This window comes from Anticarsia gemmatalis, chromosome 16 (genome assembly GCF_050436995.1).
Source record: "Anticarsia gemmatalis isolate Benzon Research Colony breed Stoneville strain chromosome 16, ilAntGemm2 primary, whole genome shotgun sequence".
NCBI lineage: Eukaryota > Metazoa > Arthropoda > Insecta > Lepidoptera > Erebidae > Anticarsia > Anticarsia gemmatalis.
The window spans coordinates 3763430-3789303 of NC_134760.1; the positions used below are offsets into that span (position 1 = coordinate 3763430).

The 25874-nt window shown below is 36.1% G+C and overlaps 2 protein-coding genes across 2 annotated transcripts; one reads left to right on the plus strand and one right to left on the minus strand.

Annotated features, from left to right (window-relative positions):
• The first annotated feature begins 24 nt into the window (after nucleotides 1-24).
• LOC142979583 (uncharacterized) lies at nucleotides 25-19705 on the plus strand. Its single transcript, XM_076124593.1, has 12 exons — nucleotides 25-216; nucleotides 11852-11916; nucleotides 14629-14848; nucleotides 15094-15312; nucleotides 15643-15847; nucleotides 16179-16346; nucleotides 17134-17285; nucleotides 17690-17850; nucleotides 18028-18184; nucleotides 18296-18355; nucleotides 18662-18824; nucleotides 19254-19705. Exons 1-12 carry the CDS (start codon nucleotides 199-201, stop codon nucleotides 19307-19309), a joined length of 1644 nt encoding a protein of 547 aa, XP_075980708.1. The 5' UTR covers nucleotides 25-198; the 3' UTR covers nucleotides 19310-19705.
• On the minus strand, nucleotides 19454-25591 carry LOC142979584 (UPF0047 protein YjbQ). Its single transcript, XM_076124594.1, has 4 exons — nucleotides 25216-25591; nucleotides 24885-25021; nucleotides 23248-23376; nucleotides 19454-22845 (listed from the first exon to the last, which is right to left on the minus strand). The coding sequence occupies exons 1-4, from the start codon at nucleotides 25370-25372 to the stop codon at nucleotides 22771-22773; spliced, it is 498 nt and encodes a 165-aa protein (XP_075980709.1). The 5' UTR covers nucleotides 25373-25591; the 3' UTR covers nucleotides 19454-22770.
• Between the last annotated feature and the right edge of the window lie 283 nt (nucleotides 25592-25874).

Sequence of the window (25874 nt, forward strand, 5' to 3'; positions counted from 1 at the left end):
GTGAGTGCCGCAGTACCGCGAGCCTGTAGCCGGCGCCGGCGCACCCGAGTTCATCGTCAGTTGGTGGCGGACAGCGCGCGGGCACACAGCGCAGTCCCGCACTCGCACATATTTACACACATCTCCGCGCACGTCCCGGTGCTACACTAAAACGAACAAAGGGTGCTTCCTAGTTTTATTTATAATTAAAAGGGCGACATGGCGATATACACTCCGGTGAGTCCATCCTTTTATTTATTTTTTCAATAGACGAAGTGTCTCCTAGTCGAGATGCGTTTATAATAACGACGACACGAACGTGTCGCAAATGATCATTACCGCTTTAATGAGATTATATTTTCAATGAATAGTTAATGTCATAGGTCTTCGATAGTCGCACATAAATAATATTAACAGACTATTGACTAGAATTAATTTTGATAATTTGAAGATTTTCCGCAAAGCTTATACTTATAATTTGTGCTTACACGAAAAAATACAAAGCAAAACCCCCCAAGGAAATACATAATTTTTCAATGAGAATAGCCAAAGTTTAGAGAAAACTACGTAAGTGCATCTCTATAGTTATGTAGATATCATTACGTAAGGAATCCATTCCCGATAAACTCTACCTAGAGCTTAAAACTTAGCACCTACCTAGTAGATCGTTTAAAGCTATCGGCGTTGAATTGACGACAGCAGTTATTTTTTAAAAGTAACAAGTCTAACGAAAATAATACGTACCAGTATGTTCATCAATATGTTTATTAAGATAAGTTTTATCAGACCAGTTGTAGAGTTCAATAAAAGTATTAAAGTTCAATCGTAAGCAGTTTACTAACCGAACTTATTATTTCGGTTCACTTAACTTTTAGAGCGCCACGATTCACATTTAAACCAAGATATTTCTTTAGATAAAGGGTACAAGTTTATTGTGATTGTGGTAAAGCTACACTTGACACGATTGTCCAGTAGCCATTGCCCATCAATGCGAAAGTTTATTGCCCCAAGGTGTTGCATTAACGAGGGCTTTTCGCACCTACACGTCGACGCATTTTGCGCACGCGTCGTTTATTACCGTCTATTTGTTTATTTTGAAACCGATAATTGAACCAAATATGGTGATGTTTCGAATTTGTACTATTTATGCTAGCAGTTTCATTCAATGTTATCACTAACTGTTTACAAACGAGTTGATCTAGTTCATTGCGTCAGATTTATTCAATGGAACTAGGTAGTCCTTCATAAATAGGTATCTCCGCTTCGATATCTAGGTACCTAATTAATTAGTGGTTATTATTGAACTGATATGTATAGACATATAGAGAAACGAATGTGTATGTTATCAATAGATTGTTTAAGCACGTTACTTGATTGTATAAAAACATTGACACATGCAGAAACCAAGTTACTACACACAGACAATTGTGTATATATAGAGAAATGGAAACAAAGTTGCGCTAATTAGATACAAAAGCCGTTAACACTGCGGAAAATCTGTCGCGCGAACCAAACCGAGTTGGTAATGAGTAACACGCGCCATAAACCTTTGTCAGTCTGCATGACTTGCCTGGATTCCGGCCAAGGCTCCAAGCCTAAACTCCTTTCGCTTTGTCTGACGTTTACTTTAAAATAGGATTACGTATTGGCATTAGGTAGCCCGAACCGTGTGCTAAACATACATATGAAACGATTCCTGACCCACATGTCACAGCATATGCGGTGTATCTCGTCGTATTATATCTCGGTGTAGTGAATAAGGATTGTATTTTGTGGACTGTTCATTAACTATATAGAGTGCCTGTTCCTATGTAAATGGGGAAGTTCTTAATAGTTCTACAAGTAAAATAAGCAAAGAGGTAAGTTATTATACCAGTAAGTTGAAAGTTGGAAAAATAGACCGTAAAGAAAATTCTGAAAGATGGAATGCTCAATTTTTAGCTTAATGTTTGGTTATGTGAATTTGGATTTATATAACGGATTAAAACAAACGTGCTTTGAAATCAACAACAATCTCGTCGATACTGGGAAATGGTGGAAAAATGCCAAGACTCTTTGTATTAATTTTCTCCAATTAAGCAAATTAGATAGCATATCGACTTTTTATTTTCTACTACAGCTTAAAATCTATGTAAGTATTTTAATTGTCAGCCCCTGAAATAAAAAATGTTGCAGGGAAAAGAAAGCAAGCGATAGGATTTAGATAAAAAATATGTCTCTTCATAGTAAAAGCTTTTCAAGGTACTAAGTATAACGTAAATATATAACATTTACTTAAAGGGTTATGTAGATATGTCACACTTCTTAAATTCCAGTAGCAAGCGTGTTATTTTTTGTGTGGACATTCCGAACTAATGACGGCTAGGTGGCGGAACCTCCAACGCTCCATTAAATAACTAAAGGTAGTGTCTGGAGCCTTGTATAAAATTATTAATAGTTAATTCTATCACAAGTTCGCTATCGTAGTAGAGACTGTAGATCCGAGACCTAAAGTACCTGCTTACATTCATACATAGGAACATAAAATCACGGCTTTCTCTTATAGGGGTAGGCAGAGACCTGAGAGCTTTAATGTGTCCCAATAATCATCATTCAACTTAATCAGTATTTACGAAATTGAAGGTTTAAATAGGTACCTTTGTACTAACTACAAATATGGATATGTTAACTTGAATTTTAAGTAGCAGGATACATAACTCTTAATAAGCACCTAATGATACGTTAATCACTTTATTACTGGGTAAGTATATCCTTTGGGCAGTATTCCTTTACTGACTTTACTTTACTTAAAAATGTGACGAGTGAATTAAAAATAGATGTTTTTTTTCATTGAATTGGAAGGGAGTGAAATGTCTTAATTTTTAATACTTTATTTTCTTAAGTATTTCCCTGTTATCTCACTGTGTATTAATAAAATAATCAGATCAGAAAAATAAAAAAGTTTTGGTTTAATTATACCGTGACGTCATGGGTTGCATACTTTTATCAATTTGACAAGCTTCAGTGAAAATCTAGTGCTATTATAATAAGCCCTGTGGTTGCACTCTCTCTGCCCATCATCTCTGTGGATTACCGGCGAGTTAACTTGTTAATAATGACTAAACTAGTAGTTAATGTTAAGCAATTACTTGTAGTAAACATCACAAACCGGCTGACTATCTGCAACATGGTCTTATATCCTGATATGCAAATCTACGTACTAAATAATAGATAGCTACAGTAATCACTGGTTATTGAATAGTTAAACATGGCCTGTGCCATGCATCTGATTACTATAATATTATGATTATATCCATTAATCTTCTCACTAAAGCATAAATATCGTATTAAGTACTAAACGTAGGTACATATCCTAGAACCGTCAAAGAATAATTTTGTCGTTAAGTTGAGCTTTTTCAAAAACAAGTTTTGTGATGAGACTGATAGTTATGGAAAAAAAATATGCCCCCCTCAACCCTTAACCCCTAATTTTGCAACACAAACAATTAAATCTGCTTCATCGCTGTTAGTAGTCAGGTCTAATTTCTAACTCCGCAGACCACGATCTCAGACTGACCAGATCATACCTATGTAGGTACCTGGGTACCAAATGCGTTGATGTCTTTACTTTTTGCTGAAAGCCCTACGGAGTTACCTACATAGTTTACATATACCTATTTATTTACTAGTTAGTTCTACCTTTTGGTTTTTTCTCATTACCCAAACTTGTCAAAGTTTTATGTGCGTGTGTCTTACATGAATGAATAAAATATACCAAACGCAATATTGATGTCAAAATCCAAACGTATTATGACTATTTGAGTATCAATATACAAAATCAATGAGTATCTATGACTTTCACTAGTTGCGTCCGATTGCCACATCTACTAAAGGTGCACTTAAACGATGAAAAATGATGATTTTATTGACCGGTTACAACATCCCACAGTTGCATCGATTGAAGATCTATGGCCGAAATAATTTGAGCCCCCATAACGGACTGCCACTACACAGACGAAGGTCTCATTTCAATTGAACTTATAATCATAAATTCGTAACAGCTGTCCCTAATATTGATACCCACGACAGGTTCATAATCGAGTCAACTCACAATATAATTTATCGTATTGTAATAGATAGATACTTACGGAATATTTATTGTACCCTCATTGGGTCAAGTTAATGCTAAACAATGTATATTTACTCGTAAGATAATACTGAATGAATGTGTTGACAACACTGATTTTATCTATGACTGAGGCCGTTTCGCGGTAATGTTTGTTGCTAGTTATTTATTTTTCTCATAGGAATACCTACGATTGTAAAGGAAGCAGAAATGAAAACATTTTCTAATTGCGCTTTTAGCAGAACTGGATTCGATATTGGGTACCTAGTACCTACCTAGTTAAGATTAGGAGCGTTCAATATAACTTTCCCTAGAAGCTGGCTATAATGAGTGGTGAGTACGGTACGTGCGCAAGCATTCGTTTCCGTCCATTCTTCTCTCAAATTAATAGCCTCTTAATGCTAATTTACGCGCGAAGAAAAGTTTTACTGATGATTTAAAAACAAATTGCAGATGTACGTATTTGACTGTACAACAGTGGATCTCCTGTCAGAATACTAGGAACTGGGATTAAATTCCATTTCTTTTGTTTCTTCGCTTGTCATAAATGAGGGCAATATAGTGTGGTTAATAATTTTTTAACTAAGTATTTATACAGAATGATCACAAAATACAAACATGTTTTTCACTCGATCAAAGGCGCCCACTGGGATTAATGATTAATGAAATAAAATCATTTCTATTAATGATTATTGGTATATTTATGGACACCAGCTGTTACGTGGATGCAATACAGCCTACAGGTTATGTAAATTACAGATTTTATTGAGGAATTACTTTATAGCCTCATCAGTAACTCTATCTAACTCATTTTCATTGGAATGCAATTAATTTATGATAATAGAATTAAAGCTGAGGCCGTTGTGTTTATTGATCATTAATTTAAATATATGCTATAGAGTCTGTAATGCGAAACAAAAGGGATTTAAATATATTGTATTGTTTACTGACAAACTCATAACAGAGAACCATAATACGTAGGATAATAATCAATATAGGAAGAATCTTATGATAAAATCAATAAGATAATCATCAAATGACTAAGTAGTAAATAAGTTAAGTACCTAGTAGTAGCAGCAGTAACAATCTTGCAATTAGAATATCAAATACTAGTCGTAATGTGTTTATTTTATTTATTAGATTTAATATTCTGTTTTAATTGCATGCGCGCTATTTACTTGGTACAATCTCACGTAGGTATCGATGAACAAGACAATTTACAAAGCTTTTTACAGTAGGTATTTGCTATCTAACTGTGCAAATAACTAATTAAAAATTCGTTGCAACTTGAAAGTTCAAAACAGCAGATATCATTATCCCGTGACATTATTTTTTAACACAAACACTAGCAAAAAGTGCAAATACCTTGTAAGTAGCCAGTAGTATCTGCTATCGTAATGTTAATGTCCTATAATTAAAACATTGTGTGTCACCTGCGCTCGTCTGCGACTGTTTACTAGTCAATTGAGGGAATTAGGTTGCAATTGTAACGTTGATCAAGCGTCGATGTATCGTTAGCTCAGACACCGGTGACATTAAGACTAGACCTCCTTTTATTGCGGGTCAAGTCATGCGCTACATTGTACATATCCAGTGATGTGTGCACGACCTACAATAGCTCAATTACAACAATATTTAATATTGAATTAATTTAGGAACGTTTTGTTTTTGTTGTTTTGTGTTTTGATTTTGCCAAAACGCAGATTAATTAGATTAACTGACTGCCTCAATTTGCTAGTACGAACTCAAAATACTTATTGTTATTTTACCATGACTCTAGTATTTTCACCTCTAACCTGTCTACACGTGTTAGTGTAGGTAAAAAAATATTTTGAAAAAGCTTTTACCCTATCGTAATATTTATATCATAGTGGACTGTTTGTCTTAATTTTTTAAAGTTAAATTGTTGATGAGATTATGAAGGTAAGCAAGTTCAAGATCCTTTTAATCGACTCTATGAATGGAAACACTCAAAGTAGAGTACTTATATACTTAAATGAGTTTTAATCGTCGGTTGATCGTAGACAAGTCGTCCCCGTAGAGCGAAAAATCACTAACTAACACTTAAGTGATTTTGAGATACGAGGTGTTTTATGTCTTAAATGACAAAAAAAAATATAACTTTTTTCGGAGATTAGTTATCGATGCATGAAAGGTTTTGTTTTGAAGATATATTAATTAAGTATATGTTATATGTATTAAACCACGAAAATAGTATATAAATTATTAACTGTAAAGGATAATTTGTTTTACCCCAAGGTTTTCCTATTTATCTGTCACTTAGTTACTTTTCACATGTAGTTAGTTAGTTTTCGCATCAGCATTTAAATATTATACTAGTAACTAAAATCACTTAGTTATTTTAGGAGTAAAACATATTTTACATAACTATGTCTAAATAAAATACCCAACTAAATAGACTTTGCTTATTTATTAATTTATTGCCTAATTTAAAACTAGTGTCCTATCAGTTGAAAAGTATAAAAGTAAAACAACATTCTTAGGCAACATTTATTGAAAAAAAACTGTCTTTAAGTATACAAAACCTAATTAAAACATAATGAACAAGAACACGTTACAAAATCATCAATAGAACAGCATTAATGATGTAGCCACATCATTTTCCTCTTCTTCCTCGAGCTAAGTGACGTCAGGCTCACATAGCCTATCCAACACATCGTTACTAACAGGTAAAGATTCATACCAAGGATAAAGTTCGCTTAGTATGACACTTTTGACACAAAGATTTAACAAATCTTTCCTTGCAGGGGTGTATTTACCCTAGGGCTAGAAGGGCTATAGCCCGGGCCGGTTTCCTCTCTTGGGTCTGCATCTCGTCGGGGTGAGGGGGCTTAGTAGAATTGAAAGGTTGGGGAAACAGTGATCGCGAGTAACAAAAAATTACTGCGCGTGTCCCTCTGTTTGCAGAGGACACAGGTGCGGGACAGGTGAGCCGTCAGTGGGAGGACGGGCTCAGTAGGCACTCACACTGCCCCGAGCTGACGAAGAGCCAGGCCGCTGCCGCCCTCGTCAACCGTCAGTTATCGTAAATCCGTCCATCCTTGACCGAGGGCCTTGCCTTAACCGGCTGGGTCGCGAGGAGACCACCTCTGTGAAAATCCCGAGTAACTCCAGCAGTGGCGCCCCCTTTAGGGGCTTTGCGTGGTCAGAGTTCATTCGCTTTGCGGGGACCCCCGCGCCAGAAAAACCAGACGCAAGCGGCCACTGGGGCACCTCCCGCCCTCCAGTAGTATAAGGGTCACCGGATTATGGGGCCTCTACCTCGGTGGAACGATACTTGCCACCACATTCGCGGGAACTGTTTGGATAATATAAATTTGAAAACGAACCCAAATGATGTAAGTGGGAGAGGCGAGAAGCTCAAACCCGAGGAGATCGGGGGCAAGAAGCCCAGCCGTATTGACTGCATAGCATAGTTGCGGAGGGTCGGAGCACGCCCAGTTTTAGCAAGTGTCAGACAATGACCCTAAGGACAAATGCACCATCCAGCTGGCGGACACCATCCTCACTCACCACTAGGCAGTGGTGGAGGTGGCCGACAAATCCGGTCACCTCAAGGGTGACCTTTATAAAGTCCCTCAAAGACGCTGCCAGGAACGTCAAGCCTTATGAGAAGAGCTAGCAAGAAACTCACGGTTATTTATTAGTCTCCGATCATATCGTATGTTGGGAGCACCTACTAGCATGTGATAATAAGAATATGGGCAACAAGTGAGCACATTGGTTGTGAACAATATAAAAGAAAAAAAGTGTCAGTTTTATGATTAACATCAAATTGTATGTAACATCACCTATTTGCATCATTAAGTGCCCATATTTTACAATATTTAGACCTACTGCTACTGAGTTTATACAATTTATGGCAAAGTTCCCTAATTTCAAAGAATCCTAATCAAGCGAGCGACTATTCCCAAGAGCTATTGTCGTTTAGATACTCATCAATTCTGTAATAAAAGAAGGAGGAAGAAGAAGGCGCCCAATCTTCGGGCACCAGCTGCAGCTGAAGGCGGCAAAAAGCGGTGCGACATATAGAGACATTATTAGGGACGCAAAGGACAAAATAAACCAAGCCGTCAATGAAATAGTCCGCTTCGGGGTTGCGGCTACGGGAGCTCGAATGTTGAGCTCCCAGGGGTCAGGGACCGGAAAAGCGGATGCCCTGGCCTCTAAATTGAGGAAAGTTATCGGGGAGGACACCTTCCGAGTGTCCAGGCCCACAAAGACCGCGGAACTGAGCATTACAGATCTGGACGACTCAGCCTGCCCAGAGGAGGTGAAGGTCGATTAAAGCCGATTTAATAAATAAAATTGATCAGGACAATGTAAAAAACTAATTTGTTAAAAATGAAAATAAAGTTTAGATTTTTCATTCCTTGATGGGGCGGAAAGCTAGCGGAGCCCAGGGCGCGCCATCTTAAAATACGCCTCTGCGAGTGACTGCAATAATGCGCGGGCGCGGCGAGGGTCCTAAGGTCAAAGGGCGTAATCTCACTAAGTAGCATCGTATCACGGGACATAGTTACCAACCTTTCATCTAGTAGTGTTTTTGCTGAGTGAAAAGTAGCCAAAACATTTTAATTATAATACTCTAATGTGTTATGTCATCTACAGTCAGGGAAAATATTAACCAGAACACTATAGTTAGTTGTCGTTTTTTCTTTTAAACGTCTGGTCTTAAATAATATAGCTCGAAAAATAATTAATGGTAGTTAGTTACTTTTCGCACAAAATATCACATACAATAAAATTACTAAGTCACTTTGATGAGTTTTCGCATTACTATTTTTTAAGACATGCCTATAGGGAGTAATGCGGAAAAAGTAGATAAGGGACTTTAATGCGTAAGTATCTTTTTCAACAAAGAAGAGAAAAAGTAATCAGGTGACTTAGTTACTTGTAACTCAACTGTCACAAATCAAATAATGTACTTAATTAAGTCTCGCGATTTACATTTTTCTAAATAATTACGTTATGAATACGAGAGTAAGACAGAAATATGGAGAAAAAATTACTGATTTTATTGGTATTTATAAGTCGATTTTGAACATTTTGTTACTTAATGACTTTTCGTTCTACGGGGACGAAGTGTCCGATTGAAGTCTTGTTACATCTGTAACATACTACCGGTATGATATCTTTGCTTATTACGAAGTGATTTATTCAAACCTTGTTTAATTTTGATCGTGGAACGGTGGAAATATGAACCCAATGCGCTTAATCAAAAATTTATATAAAACTGGTCGAATATAAATGAATACAGATTGGAAGTTATTAAAATTAATTAGAAATGCTAAAGCTCATGTATTTTTAACATATCCGTTCTCGTTTAAGCTAGTTAATTAAACTAATTGACCGTATTACCTCTAGTTTTCAACGCTATCTGTCTTTCTAAACGAATGACCATTTATTAGACATAATTAAGGCGACCTAAGTTAATCATTAGTAGCGAAAATGTATCGGTGTTTAATATTTTATAAGGAGTATTTTTCTGCTTCTTCAAATTGCCTCGAATGTCTTGTTGATGGCCTGAAAGTCAGTCTTGTTCTTAAAGTCTCTGAGTAAAATCTTTGGAGATCTTTTATTTTAACGTTCTAGGTGCAAACCTCAAAGATGCGAAGAGCGAGACGACTTTTGATTAATTAGACTTTGTTTTTGATAATATACATACCTACGAATAGAGTTATATAACGCCTCCAGCCTTACCGATCTTAGCAACTGATGTGCATAGAACAGCAAAATTTATTAGTTGATCTACAAACAACAATAAGATCTGAAGCATTCATTAGCATTAAAACAAAAACATCTTCAGAATGTTTGACCGAATTCGTGGCTGCACTTCATTTATATTCAGAACCGCTGGCCAGTTTTAGAATAGTACGTAACAGTTTAGCACAAAGGTTCTTGAAACAGCTAGAAAGTGAATGACGCATTCACACATCCATATCGACGAGGATTACAGTTTCACATTTAACTCCCACGACTTTGCACACACAAAAAACATCACAACACAAGTCAACGTTTCTATTTGACATATCATAACATGTAACTAGATTTAAATACAGGTTTTTACTTGGTCGTACTATGATTTTGTATGTACCACACACAGAGCTATTATATTATTAGAAAACCCTCTACCGACTTATTACATTCATCGTTTGACAATACATTAAACGCCCTGAAAGCTTGTCATCCTAAACAACACGTTTTTGTCCCATATTTACATAACACACACGTGAGGCAGACCCCACAGAAGTTGTATTTGCATAGATTCATTTAATGTAATCTAGCCAACGTATGAATGATAGCATGTTTAAACTAAGTAAACAAGTCTCAAACGATTGCAGTGGGCGAGATAACCGTGACGACACGTGAAGGGTCACATTATCGCGACCGCTTTACGCTCAATTATTCATTACTAAATCATATTTAGACGCTGACACGCTTACTTCGTAGGGCTTTTATGTAACCGCCACCGACGCTGGTTTTTCTCGTTGAAAACAGTTTCAAAATGACATGATCATAGAAATCCGCAACTTACGGTAGAGGTATGCTCAAAAACACGTCGTTTCAAATTGATTATTGGGACACTAAACTAATAACATATGAAATGACATATAAATGGGCTACTTTATATACGTTCAATGTCCAATGTTTAACAGTGTTAAGTGTATTATACAATAATAAAAATGGTCAATTGAATAGTCTAGACTTTCAATTATTATGTTTTTTTTACTATTTTGTCATTGATTGATACTTACTTATATGAGTCAACTGTTTGTATTACTAACTATTAAGTTGCATTTTTTTTTCAACAAGAGCTTTACGGTCAATAACTACTTAATTGAAATCCCTTATTAATTAATTACGGTAATCATAATACAACATTAAGTACACAGCTTAATTTCATAGCATGAATTAAGTCTACCAAGTATGACACAAATGCAGACTGATAAAGGTTCGGAGTACCTAAATACAGTAAAGAAATTGGTGTATCATAAATAACAAGATGATATTCTAATTGAAAGCTATGTATAACACAACCGCATTAAAAATAATCATAAGCAGGAAGAAAGATATTAGGTACGTTAGAAGTCAGGGTATTAATGCGGACGACAATCGTCCCGTAAAAAAGTGACATCAAAGTCTCTCTACATTACAAAATAGATGAGATAAGCCCCTTAAGTTGAACATTAATGAATAATGCAAATAGAGAGAGGTCTGTTTGGATGAACGATGTAACAGTACAGCTGTGATGTGATTCATATTTCTGTGTATAAAGGTGATGGTTTAAGCATTTAAAAGTTCATCGAAGTAGTACTGACATGTAAAAAATTTGCGATTAGGAATGCAAAGATTGTTGCAGCAATCGATCTCAAAACAACATTATGTATTTTAACAGATTCTTCAAATACTTAAAGTTTGTATACGTATGTATTTATGTAACAAGAAAGAAAGAACAATCATGTGAAAATTGGATAAGTATTAATTATTTCCACTCCCTTTCAGCAATACATTGAATAAATAGAATTCACTTTGCTTAGACATTTACGCAAATTGCTAATAAAGATTCAACATCGACACCTTTTACGCAGTGAGCTAGAGGCTAGGCGTAGTGTTGTCGATCGTATCGCATGAATAAAACACCATACACTATGAGCTCATCATAGCTCACGAGTCACGAGTAGTCACGACTTAGTTTAGGCATTCGTTAATATTCAAGTTATTAAAGTTGCCACTTGTCCCCAGAGACTATGGTGGGTCGCCATCGCGCTACTGTTGTGGGCCCCACACACACACTGCCGGGAATTCACGTAAGTACACACTTGCACATAAGCAGGCTTTCAAAGTCCTTTGTAACACCACAATGCGTCAAAAAGTTAGCGTATATTGAATGCAGATACATACAAAGGTAGTCGCAATGCAGACTTCACGAATTCTTTAAAACTGGCCCCACAAGTTTACACACTGAAATATTTGTGGAGCTTAAATAACCGCGTACTAACTCGAAAAGTGTTCCAAAAGGTGCACATTTTTGGACAATGTGCCTTTTTACAAAGAATTGTATGAGCAAGAATAAGAAAATAACATCATAATAACTTTATATTTTTTGAGGCTTAGTTAAAATTACTTGCAGGTCATTGTGTCCAAAACATTGCACATTTTTATTGGCCGTAAATAATATAAAATTAGTCTCGTTGAACTGTAAAATAAACAAACGAGAAACTGTTTACGAGGCAATAATCGGTATTTTGCGTGAACTGCGATATTTTGCGGTCAGAACTAATTTCCTGGGTCCAGTGTCCGTACACACCTCAGATTTTCCTTTGTACCAGAACTACACACCTAGTAAGTTCTCATTGGGTAAAATCTTTTGAAAAACACTAAAAGATAAGTACTTAATTGTGAATTTATTGCCTACCATGTTTAGTGGCTATTTTATTAGAAATATCGAGTAGGAAATAAACTTTATGGCGACTCCTTTTGAAATCTGTCCCTCTTATGCACTTGTGGTTCTAGTCGTAAATCTTCAAATATTAATGCTATCTCTAACCAAAGTGCGTGGTGAGATAATGCATGGAAACCCATAAATCTTCATTAAACGGTTCGCTAGGAAGAGTCCACAACATAAAACCATTTCTATTTAGGTACTGATTGATGTTCTATGAATAGATCACTCAATTAAAGTTTGAAATTAGATTTTATACGCTTTGCGGGTTTCCATCTTTTTACGATCGTGTTTGTAGGAATAAAATTTATTAAAACTAATGTATGATCTCATAATTTAAGTTATTCCGGAACAAATTAAAACGGAAATTGTAAATTGCTCTATACTTGTAGCATATTGCGCTAATTTTGGGATATTTGAACTGAAATGTGAAACTTGAAACTTTACCTACTCATATTTTTATTATTAGTCTAGACATAATTTTGTAGCTATCACTTAATTAAACAAAAGTAAAGAGCCGTTCTAATTAGTCTCAACAAATCTAGAAAGGCACATCCTCAAAATGGCAAAAGAGAGATAGTCTTAGTAAAATGCATAGGTACTGTTATCTCAGCTGTAGGATGTTATTACACAGTGCTGACTGCTGAGTGCAGTATAATAACTAGAACTTGAGAGCTATTAATAATACACTGCGCTAGTTCTTGTTTCTGCATTTCGTAGTATTTTAGGAGTACGGTAACCTGCCTCGGAATAGTTGTAACAGCTTGTTAACAAATTAAAGAACAATGCCGCAGTGCTGAAGATTTTCAACTCGCTTTTGCCAGGATGTCGTAGGTTCGTGTCTCATGGAAAAAATGCCATAACTCTTGTTGTATGGCATCGTTTAAAAAGATAGAATTACTTTTTGGAGTTATCATTATTGCCCAATCCTTCTTCGAAAACATACTTAGTAGTTACCTAACGTTCATTAACGTCGTACATAAAGCTTTGTTTAGCTAAACAGTCCAGTCATCGACAACCACCCACTTAATTCGTGAAACCAGTTTAGACAAAAATGGGTAGGTAGATTTATTTTAGTTCCAATTAGGTAGCGTTGTTTTAATGTCGCTAATAGTACAATGAACCTTCGAAATATTACAAAATTACGACTTAGTTAAAGACTGAAGTAGACTCTTTATTAAGGTTTAAGACAGATTTAAAAGAAAACTAAATTATCTTTTAATTAGGAACTCAAACGTAAAGAGATAAAGTCGGTGACTACCGTATTGATATCTATTTATGTGTTTCTTTTCATCAACATCCGGAATCCAAGAGCGTTGAGCTCAAGAGCTCTAAAAGCTAGATAAAATTAAATATTGATTTAATCTAAAAAAAACTAGCTAGTATGATATGCGGAAATCTTACGGTTTTTTGTTTTTTGGATGCCTGACCTGACGAAATAAGACAAACACCCGTCACCTATGGACGTTATGAGAACGCTTATTTTGTCTTTGATAGACTACTTTCCAAAATGTGCGTATACGTACTTATATACACCTAATAAGTATCTTTATGAATGACAACTTTGAAATTACACAACTTTCTTTTAAAAAGTTAAATCAGCATTCGGTATTTATGAATGGCCCTTTCTTGCCTTCAGGATTGCAGTAATCGATAAGTAATTTCGGCCGTATTACCGGAAATCGATTAGTTAGTTAAATATTTATCACTTAGCCCGATGTAAACAGTAATCAACATAATTGCTCACCGTAACTAGTATGTTTCGATTTGTAAGGAATCCGGTCAAGGTGAAGAAGCTCCACAAAGTTCAAACTGAATTTTGCTATTAATTGAAAAACTGTTGTGTATATGAATGTTATTCAAAGAAATTATATTTCTTTGTTATGAAATATTTTAGTTACAACTTACTGAAACAACCTACTTAATGAGACACATTTGATTAATGCAAAACAAAGCACAGTGCAAGTCCTAGGTGCGATGGGTGCAAATTTCGAGTTCGATTTCTATTTCGACTACTTACCTATATTTTAAAAAATGTCAATGCCAAAATGTTATTTATTATTATTTTACGTTTTAGACACGAAGATATAAGAGAAGCAATGTTGTCAATAGTCCACATGATCAGAATGTCCGAGGACAAGCTAGAACGACACGAGCAGAGAGAGAAGGGGCTCGGCGAACATCTCAAGAAAATGCTCAAAGACCTGGACAAAAAGCACAGAGCACTGGAACCGCTGAAAGGCATGATATCTAGATTAGATGACCGCTTGTCGAATGTCGAAACTATACTTTTACAGGTTCGTATTAGTCTAATACATTATATGTAAGATAAATTAAATGTTTAAGATAATTTCAAAAGCAGAATAATTGGTTTGAAAGCTGAAAGCACCAATGCTGAGCCTGAGCACCTTTCATTGATTCACTATATTATTTACATACATAGCAATCTCTTGGAAAACACACAAAATAAAGAAATAAATATTTATTAGTCTACTATTTATATTTTAAGAAGAAAGAATATTACAGTTTGGTTTTATTTCAGAGAGAAGAACGTGAGAAGGCGTCTCAGACAAAGATAAATGATGCATTAGGAAGTATTCAGAAGACACTAGTGGCACTAGTTCCCGCGCAGAAAGCGCCCGCGGAATTAGACAACAGCTTGACGGTGAACGACGACATTCAAAGGAGATTGGACGCGACTAGCGCCAAAATAGACGCAGTCACCAAAGAAATAAGAAATCTTAAGAACAGTTTAAGTCCGGTGAGCATGATCTAAATATCCCGGCTTTTATTTCAGTTTATTTTATTGTGTTACATGTCCCCATAAAGGCTAAGATTGAGTATTGAGTGAGCTTTAATACACTTTGAATGTAAAGGTAAGGTAGGTACGTTTAAAACAATACTTAATTAGGTACAAGGGTCAAACCGGGACCGTAAAACGAACAAAAAATTGTAATCGTATCGTATATAAAATTCTTTGTATATAAAATTTCTGCAAACGAGCTGTTTATTTATTCAAAATGGGAATATCTTCTGGTTTAAAAGATCTTATTTTTACTTCAACTTCTTTATATCAATAATCGTATTACAGGAATCATTACGTGCCATATACTTAGACGTGGCGGCCGACATGAACCCCTTCGAGAAACACATGACTAACGCAGAGAAGCTGCTGAACAAGTACGAGCTGAAGCTGAACGAGTTCAACGGCACGGCGAACAACGTGCCCACTGATGTCGTGTCCATCAATGAAGTAGCTGCTGCCGATGAAGCCTGGCATAACAGGATGAGCGAAGGTAGGGCTACTAAGACATGACATTCAGAACAAATCACTTTGTACATTGACTCTTCAATGTATCTTCTTTCCTTCTTAATATTAGACGTTAATTAAAAAGAAAAATGTAAGTAGTAAGTTTAAATCTATTATGGACTTAATTCCTTAGCCTGCCTGTCCAGTAGTGGGAAGTTAATGGGTTAATTTTATTTATTTATGTAAATAAGTGACGATTTTGTCAAAACAGACTAAGTACGTACTACTCTAGCTCGATTGTAAAAAATTTGGACATTGTTGTATTGATACGAAAACATTTCTTTTGTCCATTGTCTAAGTAATTTATTGTTTCACAGTAATTGAACGCCAAGAAAAGGAAATAAAGAAGATCCAGAACTTGCTATCGGATGCTGAGAGCATGTGGAAGGATTTGCCGAGACTCGCTGATCTCTACCGTTCTACCAACCAGACTCTTGAAGCCGTTTCGAACTCCACGGATGTGATAACAGTAAATAATGGCAAACGTAAGTTATTTCACTCTCCTGCTTTTAATATTAACTAAGTATCTAATAGTTACTAAGTACTAATAATACATACCATACCTAAGTATTTTATAAATTTGATGCTATATTTTATAACCGACAAAAACTACAAACAGAAGTATTTTAAGTAATGCGATTGTTAACAACATAAAATAATTGCTGACAAAGGTAATACATATTCTCGCGGGACTCAAATGAAGAATTCCATATAATCCGATTAATAAAATGGATATTCCCACGCGTTATAACAGGTGGAGTTTTAAGTAAACATGTTATCTAGATCACTTAGTAATTGCATTGTAAAAGTGTTTTGCTCATACATAAACTATTAAAAGTTTTTGAAGGTACTTTTGTGTTCTTTCCAGCAGTCACCTTCAATGTAAATTTAAAAATGAAACTGGTTAGGAACAAAAACGTATCGTATGAATTTTCAGTTTGAGACTCCTCACGATTTTCAGCGTAAAAGTGATTTTGTTCCACTGTATAATATTTTAAAAAAATAACCTGAATACTAATTTGGCACAATCTTTCTTGTATCGATAAATTATTGATCTCTGAAGAAGTTTATCAGAAATAATCATTCAATGTATGTAACCAACCACGTCTGACGATTTTCCAGGACAGTGTTGATGAATGTTTTAGAACACACACACACACCCATAGACAACACATTATACAGTGGTATCTGTTTGATCGTAGTTGAAATAATAATTAATCAGTGTCTAGCGAATGTTTAACCAGTACCTAATTACAAAAATATATTTGGCAGACATAGACAAAGTAGTGACGAAACTGCGTGAGATGAGCGACCGGCTGGTGGCGACCAACGAGGATATTCAGGGAAGCCTCACAGAGAGCAACACGATGACAGAACGCGCCTACAGCGACATATCACGAAGTTACGAGATGCTACGCAATGAGGTACTTATAACAACAAATTGCATAAAAATTGTTATTTTTTGAGGACTTTGAAGAGTACTAGACTCAACATTCTTAACATTCAAATAATACTTACCGTAGTTATGTAGCTGGTATCTATCGACTTACTAATATTTAAACTACAGCCAAGCTTACGGTCAAAAGACAAAATAATAAACAATCCATTTGAAGGTGCCATAAGGCGGTGTCCTCACTCCACAAAACCAGCGATTTAAAGATCGCTCCACTTGAATCGCATTGGTAATGAAACAAGCTGCACGCCACGTATTCTAGAGTTTGGTTGCTGATAAGTGCGATTGCCATTCGCGTGTACTCGCGACACAGTATAATTTGCTTTTTGGTATAAAATCTACGAGAACTTTTCAAGTTATTTTTTACCCTCGCAGGTCACACAGTTGGCGAGAAGCAGTGAATTAGTTCAAGCGACGTCTGACAATGTGATCGCTACGAAGAAACGCCTCGAGTCCGTCGTGCTGCAGATCATCATGCAACTCACCGAAGTTATCAAAGGACAACATAAGGACGCTGACAAGACTGTCAACAATAGGTCAGTAATGCAACATTTAAATACTCCTTGGTTGAAGTAGCGTATGTTTTACTCCGACCATGAAAAACGTTCCCGAACGATTTGTACCTAGGCTAAAGGCACACAAAAAATTGTTCAATCTTTTAAAATGCATTACAAAATAATTATGATTTTTTTTAATAAACATTAATTTCTCAGATTGCTCAAACTCCAAACGGCCATTACAAACAATCAGACGTTAGCACTTAACAACTTGAACTCGACGCTAGAAGACGAGATGTCACAAGTATGGAGGCAGATCAGCATCATGCACCAACAGATCATGATGACTCAACAGTCCTTGAACAAATTTTCTGTAAGTACACAAATCTTCATAAACTATTGTGCATATGAAAATATTGTATTATAACATTTTCTTTGTGTCCAAAGTGACAGGTCAGCGTTCTAATTTATTTAATGTCGGCAGGAAAACACGGAGCAATACGTTAATAGCAGCACGACTACAATGAACAAAATGAAAACTGACGTAAGTTCAATGTCCTTAGGGTGTGCCCTTACTAGGTAAACAAGTAGGACATAACGTTTATATATTTACAATGTAAACATTATGTGCAATTAATGTCTTAGTCCATTAAAATATTTTTCTACTGTTATAACTTTACCTAATGCAACATGAATTAATTGATATCGGAATGAAGAAAATTTCATAAATATTTTACAGAATAGTCGGCTATAAAAAAGCGTCCTTGTTTACCTAGTGGATATACCTTTACCTAGCTGCAAATGGGTCGTGTGTGAATGTATTAAATGTTAAACGTTGTTTTGGTCCCAGGTGGCCAGCATTTCACAACGAATGTTCGAGTTGGGCGCCAACATGAACCACGTCGTCGGTGAAATGTCCGTTTCCGCTCAAGACTTCAGATTTATGGTGACTGGAATGGAAAGAACTATTAAAAACTTGAATAAAAACTCTACTCCTGCACCTGTAGTCAAAGGTAATTCGTCTCTACTTTCCAATCTTGTAGTGGCATAACGTAGCGAGCTCCAGCACTACATGAATAGTTTCTTTCACCATACCCGGTGAAAGCGACCCGAACTATGTTTGTTGCCTTGCATGTGCTCTTTGATGGCTAGCAAAGCGAAACTTTGCTTTAACCAGACGACTGCAGTCGTGATAGACAAGTTGACCGTTGTCACTTGTCATCGTAAGTGTAGACATATAATGGGCTTCAGACGATTTTTTGATGTTGGTGCTTATTGTCTAGGCCATTTATTCAGAACCCGAGTGCTAGTCGTGTATTTCTTTGCACTATGTATAACACGCCGAGCGATATTCAGATTTTGTCGAGCTCGGTATTTCTTAACATGAGCAAGAATTTTTAGGGTGGTCTTTTTCACAATCATTAATACAATTATGTTTTCAGATGCAGGCCCTGGACCTCACCAAATCCCAGACGAAGAGAGTGCAACATTTAAATAACTGATACCAAATAATATAAATTTATGAATAGTGTAGTTTATAGCTAATTAACGTATGTGTAAGTTCTTACCGTGTGAGAATCTCTTGTAGGACGACTGAATGTAAGTGGTGTTTATATGAAAACGAAATAAAACTCATATAATATTAACTTTTGCAAATATTTAATCTCTTTCATAATCGTGGATCTATATATTTATATTGTACAAGTTATATGATACAATCAAATTAGATCGTGACTGATATCCCAACGTCACGTACAAGTGAGCGCATAAAACCAACAATATACAACTGACGAGGATCCTCTAAGAAAAACGTGAATCAACTGTACAATCATAATATTCATATAATATTTATTATTGATCTTAAATAATATACACACAAATTATTTGTCATCCATTTTGATTATTTTTATTAATCCTGATTACAACCTCATTTTCCTATGTGCAATTAATATTAATGTAACAAATGAATGATGCTTACTGTTTTACTAAATACGTAAACAACGTTAATAAAAGTCCGTGCCCTTATACTGAACAGTTACAATATAATGAATATCTCGTGGAACTAAATACACGGTTACATCAGATAACAAACGAACAACGGATACACAAGTCTTAACTTAGGCTAATTGTGTCATATAAGTGCGGTTATTATTGTTGTACATGTTTGTGGATCATCGTATAACTTGGAATGGAGGGTTGTACTCCACTTAAAGGTAAAAACACTAGACACATTCGTTGTTAGTGAACAGCCTAATACGGGACGTCGCTAGTCTACATGATCACGGTGAGCCCCGAGGCCGCAGCGGCCGCTGAGCACGGCGGTCGCGGCGGTCACGGCACAACATAACATGCCCGGCACAAACGATCAAACAAAACGAATGTCAGTTATAACTACGCGAACCAGTCGCTTCTCATCTCTTTAGAAACTTATCTACTTAGTAGGATCTGTTTACTATAAATTATTTTATCGTATGTACTTTATTCATTTTATATTATGATAAAGAAAACATTAAATCGAACATGTAAACAAACAATATTATAACAAATAGGCAAATCTTCATGGCAGTGGCATACAGAACACCCATACACGTGAGTACATAGCACTTGAACATTTTTACATTATGATTGTATGTACATGGATAAATATACATGTACACTATATTAATGCAAAAAATATTTACACGTCCTTAATTAATTATGTGTTAAAAAGCACTTAAGCCACCTCTTTGCACACACCCCTGGATACTATCCAAAAAAGTTATACCAAGCAATAAACAATGACATAAAGATAAAGCAGTAAAATGAAACAGTGAAATACGCAAAACTATTAAATGTTACATAGTACATTGATCATGCATTAGATAAAAGTATTTATATCGATAATTAATAAACAATATATTTTTGAAGCATAAGTAAGCTTTATAAAGCTGTTTAGATAATCCAAAAACATTACCTATGTCTATATGATTAAAAAAACTTAAAAAATAGTAAAGTTTAACGTGAATCTATCAAAAGCCCGAATATGAACGTACAACAAGCTCCCTAAGTGAAGTAAGTCTAAGTCGTCCATGAGATGAACCGTACCACGAATGTGAGACATCTACACTTTGTACAACGCGGTATAACGCGGTATAAAACGAGTGGTGCCACCGACAACACCGCTTTATATTACTCGACGCCACAATCACTGTACCCTACTATTTATAATTTATTAACTCCTAACTAAGTTTCAAGTGTAAAATTGTGCCACACAAGCGATCTCGATGGTACATCTAAAGCCGAACGCGACCGGGCCCGACTCCCGCTGTTGATGGAATGTCGAACATGGAATGAATATATTAAATTCCTGTAAACGACAAGGTTCTCAACCCTGTAACATTAGTGAATTAATTACATTGTGTAATTTCCACTACCACTCGTATCATATATAAAACACCCGCTACTGATTACTCCACCAGATACCTATTTATAATATGACTATGCTCAAATTTGGATTCAATTTGGAGCCTATTACGCGATAATTTTATTACATTATCTAACATTATAAAGATGTGGCCGGATATAAAGGTGATGTTTGTATACCCTAATACCGTTCACATACACCATACACCAGTTACATTACTCCGACACGTTACGCTAATTTTGTTCATAAGTGATGGACTAACATAGGAAGACTATTCACATACGCCTTTTCAAACGTCGCGAAATAATAACATTTAACCTATTACGTAGTACATTCCGTAATGAAGGAAATCATCGGGTCCGCAATAGCAACATGTAGTATTGTAGATAGTGTGCAAGTATTGAAGTATCGCAACAGATCAACGGAAACACAACTGAGGAGGTTGGTGAGCGTAGCGTGATAGCAGCACGGTCCAGACAAACCGACACTCGCGAACCCTTCTCGGAACGAGTCTGCAAATTAATTCATGACCACCCCATAAATCCGAGGCACTTACATGATCTTAAGAGTAATGATATACAACTACGAACTAGTGGTACCAAATGTTAGCTCATTGTCATCCCGCAAAGGACCCGTTGATACAACGGATGTGACACAATTAAAGCTATGGACATGTTCCACGTACTAATCGTTAATAAAGTCTAACCTAACACGGAGAGAGAAGGGAGCTATCGTACACGTACAAAGTACTTAACTATATAAACCTACATTCAGCTCTTAAAACTTACACGAACTGACCGTTAACCAGTGCGATTACATACAAAATTGGTGTGGTAAAATGAGTGTCCGAATTCATAAAAATGTCTAACGTGCTGCCATGTTAAAAAATATACGTGTCTCCCGGTGTACGTTGAAAATATTGAACGAGTGCAGTAGTGAAAAATATTTGATCCATCCAAATCATTACTCCTTATCTCATACTTTGTCCTAACATAGTATATGATTAATAATGGTAAAAGTAGGTGCCACATGAACCCCTTCAACGACGAACCGAACCTACGAAGCGGAATGTCACAACGTCCACGCGTCATTTATGTACATTATATCGACAAGTTGCAATAACAAAACAACAATTACATTATGTATACTTTAAAACCATCGCACATAAACCTTATGTACAAGTTCAACGGGTTCAGTATTAATTTGACTGAACGTAACATTAATAGGGTTTCAGTAATCGCGCGGCACTCCGCGCGGGGGCAGGGCTCCGAGCTCCTCGCGGCGCGATGCGCCTTCAATTCCTATAACGCTATATTACATGTGAGCCCGAGCCCTCAGTCGACACAGTGCCGGGCGCCACCGGCGCGAGGTGCCACCCGATGCATTACAAAATATTAATCTTATGTACATATTGTCGCTCGAAGATAAGAGTAAGAACTAACGTCTATGTTAGGTGCGGGATATAAAAGGTGTTGGCGCGGAGTTTACCTCCGCATGCTCTTGGAGGAGGGGCGCGAGTGCGAATGCGTATGGGGGGTCGCGCCCCCCCCCCTCTCCTAACTGGAACACGAGGCGGCCGACACCGGAGACAGTGGGGAGTCGCGCGGACAGCCCGACAGCGTCACTACCACCTGCATCAAACATACAATGCTCATTAATCTAATTATTATATACAAATTTCTTTTGAGTGGAATCGACCCATAATTTCTGAATACTTGAGACAGATATATTAAAACCATCAAACACATCTTCGTGCAAATATACAGATAGTTGGAGATTACGGCAGGTTACTAGAGATTCCTTGTAAACTAAAATATACATATATGTACATTTGGAGTATGTACCCAATATAGTAGCACGGTCTTTGCTTTGTGTACACATAACTAAAACCATTTACATAATATAACAGTAACACTGCATATTTGAGATTGAACAAGCATCACATTTATCACAATAAGGTGGAAACAAGTATTTTATGCATATCACATAAAAGATCTATTTCTTAGGTGTAGAAATAATGATAAAGTAATCACCTTCCGGCTGCCTGCATGATTCCTATGTTCACAGAGCCAAACCCCTTGCCAGGTGCCGAGGTTCAGCTTGCCGTCTGTGATGGGGATGGTTAGCGATGAGCCCAAGAAACAAGCTTTCACATGGGCTGGCTGCGCAACAATAACAATACATATTAAGTTTTGTCCACAATGTAAACAGTCAACTATACCATAACAAGGAAGAGTAAACTAAAGTATTTCTGTTAACAAAGCCTAGAATACAGGAGGCAAAATACAGAATAAATAGTGTGCTCAAAGACTATACACTGAAATGAAGGAGGTAAAAATAGGTAACTGGTGTGAAAAGATTATTAGAGAATTAACATTATTGAAGGTTTATAACTCTAAAACTTTATACATACTTAATGAATATAGCATTACTTATTGTTATGTAAATATATCTTGATAGATCTATGACTATGCAACTATCCTAGATAGTATAAATAATTCAGTTTTGTTAGATGTTGTTGCTGTTGAGAAGGATGTGATAAAAATGATGATATCTTCAAAATTAAATATTATATTTTTGATGTGTACATGTGTAAAGTAATTTGGAACAACCTGGAAGTAAAGCAATACTTCAGTTAATTATTAAAACTAGTTCCTCATTACTGTCCCACTGCTGGGCAATGGTTAGCTGCTGAAATAAGGTAGTTGAGTTGCTCTGGCCTATCATTAACTGTCATATTTTAAAGACAGTTTTCGAGGCATGCCATGTGTAGTAAATATTTTAAAGCTCTCTCTTCCCTATTACAACAAGCAATAACATAGTTTGCAAATAACATCTATTCTGATAGAGTCTATTGAATTGAGTTTGTTTTTAAAATGGATTGAGACATAGTATTTTGAACCTTAAGGAATCACTCCGCACAAAGTCATTGGAAGAAGCAGGTTATTTATTGTATAAACATTTGATACACCTTAGGGGAAAGGCATTGGTGTGTTTGCCATGGGTTCAAACCCAAGAGTTTGAAACCAAACAGGAGGCGTATGCTTATAACCTTATACCTACAACTTGAATATCAGTGCTCAATAATTCAGTTAAAATACTTTAATTAGAGTTTAATCATGTTTACATCTACAAAGATGACATTATCTAATGTAAACAAAACAAATATAAATGAATTTGACCTCTATTATCATTAAGACAAGCCAAGGTTATAACTCATTAGCTACAATATAGACTTTAGCAGTAATATGATTATTTAACCTTAACTTTAATAATGAGGTCTAATTGGAATACTTTACTTTGTTAATACTTAAATGTAATTGAACAGCTTAGCGTTTGTATCACTTCTCTCTCCAACAAGCAATTAAAAAAAGGAATACTCCAAGCAAGATTATTATTTATGTGAAAAATCATTAAAAAAAAATACTGACATTACACAATATGAAAACACTAGATGTTATGTGAAACATCATACACATCAACTATCATGACTACAGGCTCATTAGTTATTGCATCAAATAATAAAGATTCATCACAAGACATGAAAGAACTACATAAACAAATGAATGTTCTGTAGTGGTTCTTAGTTTAACATGACAAACAAATGAATCTGCAATGTAATGTCTGTCATATAAGTGTGGAGCAAGTGATTAGCACAACAAACACTTACCATATCGTCAGGACCTTCGCACGAGTGGCGATAAGGGAGACCCTCTGGCACAATTTTGTTGAGCATCATCTCCATATCGTCTCTAACATCAGGGTCCCAGCTCTCGTTGAGTGCGAGACTCGCCGATGTGTGCATTACTGGAAACAACATCCATTGATCAGCTGGCTACCGCGCGTGGATCACGTTGTCAGGCTTTCACAACACTTGCCGATACCACTTCACTTTGTATATGTTATAAAATAGCACGTCAGTACCAGTAAGGTAAATATGACAGTCGGCGGGGATGCAGCAACGGCGGCAAGACAAGAACGCTGGCCTGACGGATACTCACTCTGGATATGGCAGAGGCCAACAGCAAACTGCGAGAGCTCCGGCACCTGCTTGAGGATCTCCTCAGTGACGAGGTGCACGCCCCGGTGCTGCGGCCTCAAGTTCAGCTTCCGTTGGAACCACGCGGATCCGATCTGAATTCCTCGGTTCGAGGCCATGTTTAATTTTTTAAAACGCTACAGAGTGACCGCAAGAACACAAACGATCTTACACAACATCACTTAGAACAACCTTTACATGAATTAATCCACAATTATCATAAAAGATTCATCTTCGATCTTTAAATAGTAATAAATATATCGGAGGTTATAGGACAGATTCGACACCCTATTTTCTGCGGGAAAGTGAAACAGTCATCAAACGAAAGAGAAAAACGAATTAAATGTTGTCAATATCAAAAAAGACATCTGAGCTACAATGGTTTTCATTCATAAAACGTTGTTGAGTGTTATCTGTCTATAGAGAAGAGTGTTAATTCAACTATAAAATACACACTTTAATATTATACCTATTCGGACTTAATCATAGAATAATAGTTGTATAAACGCAAAAACTTCCATTGATATGTTTTGCTTCCACTGATTACACATTAATGAATTTTCAAATATAAATGATCTGATTTTGACGAAAATTTTTAGGCCACTAGTAATATTTTTGCAG

Coding starts and splice junctions, on each gene's coding strand:
- LOC142979583 (XM_076124593.1), top strand. Junction 15,313..15,642: donor TTAAGAACAGTTTAAGTCCG/GTGAGCATGATC, acceptor ATCGTATTACAG/GAATCATTACGTGCCATATA. Junction 18,185..18,295: donor AGTCCTTGAACAAATTTTCT/GTAAGTACACAA, acceptor TAATGTCGGCAG/GAAAACACGGAGCAATACGT.
- LOC142979584 (XM_076124594.1), bottom strand. CDS start 25,372: ATGGCCTCGAACCGAGGAATTCAGATCGGATCCGCGTGGTTCCAACGG. Junction 23,377..24,884: donor GCGAAGGTCCTGACGATATG/GTAAGTGTTTGT, acceptor ATTGTTGCGCAG/CCAGCCCATGTGAAAGCTTG. Junction 22,846..23,247: donor ATCATGCAGGCAGCCGGAAG/GTGATTACTTTA, acceptor TGTTTGATGCAG/GTGGTAGTGACGCTGTCGGG.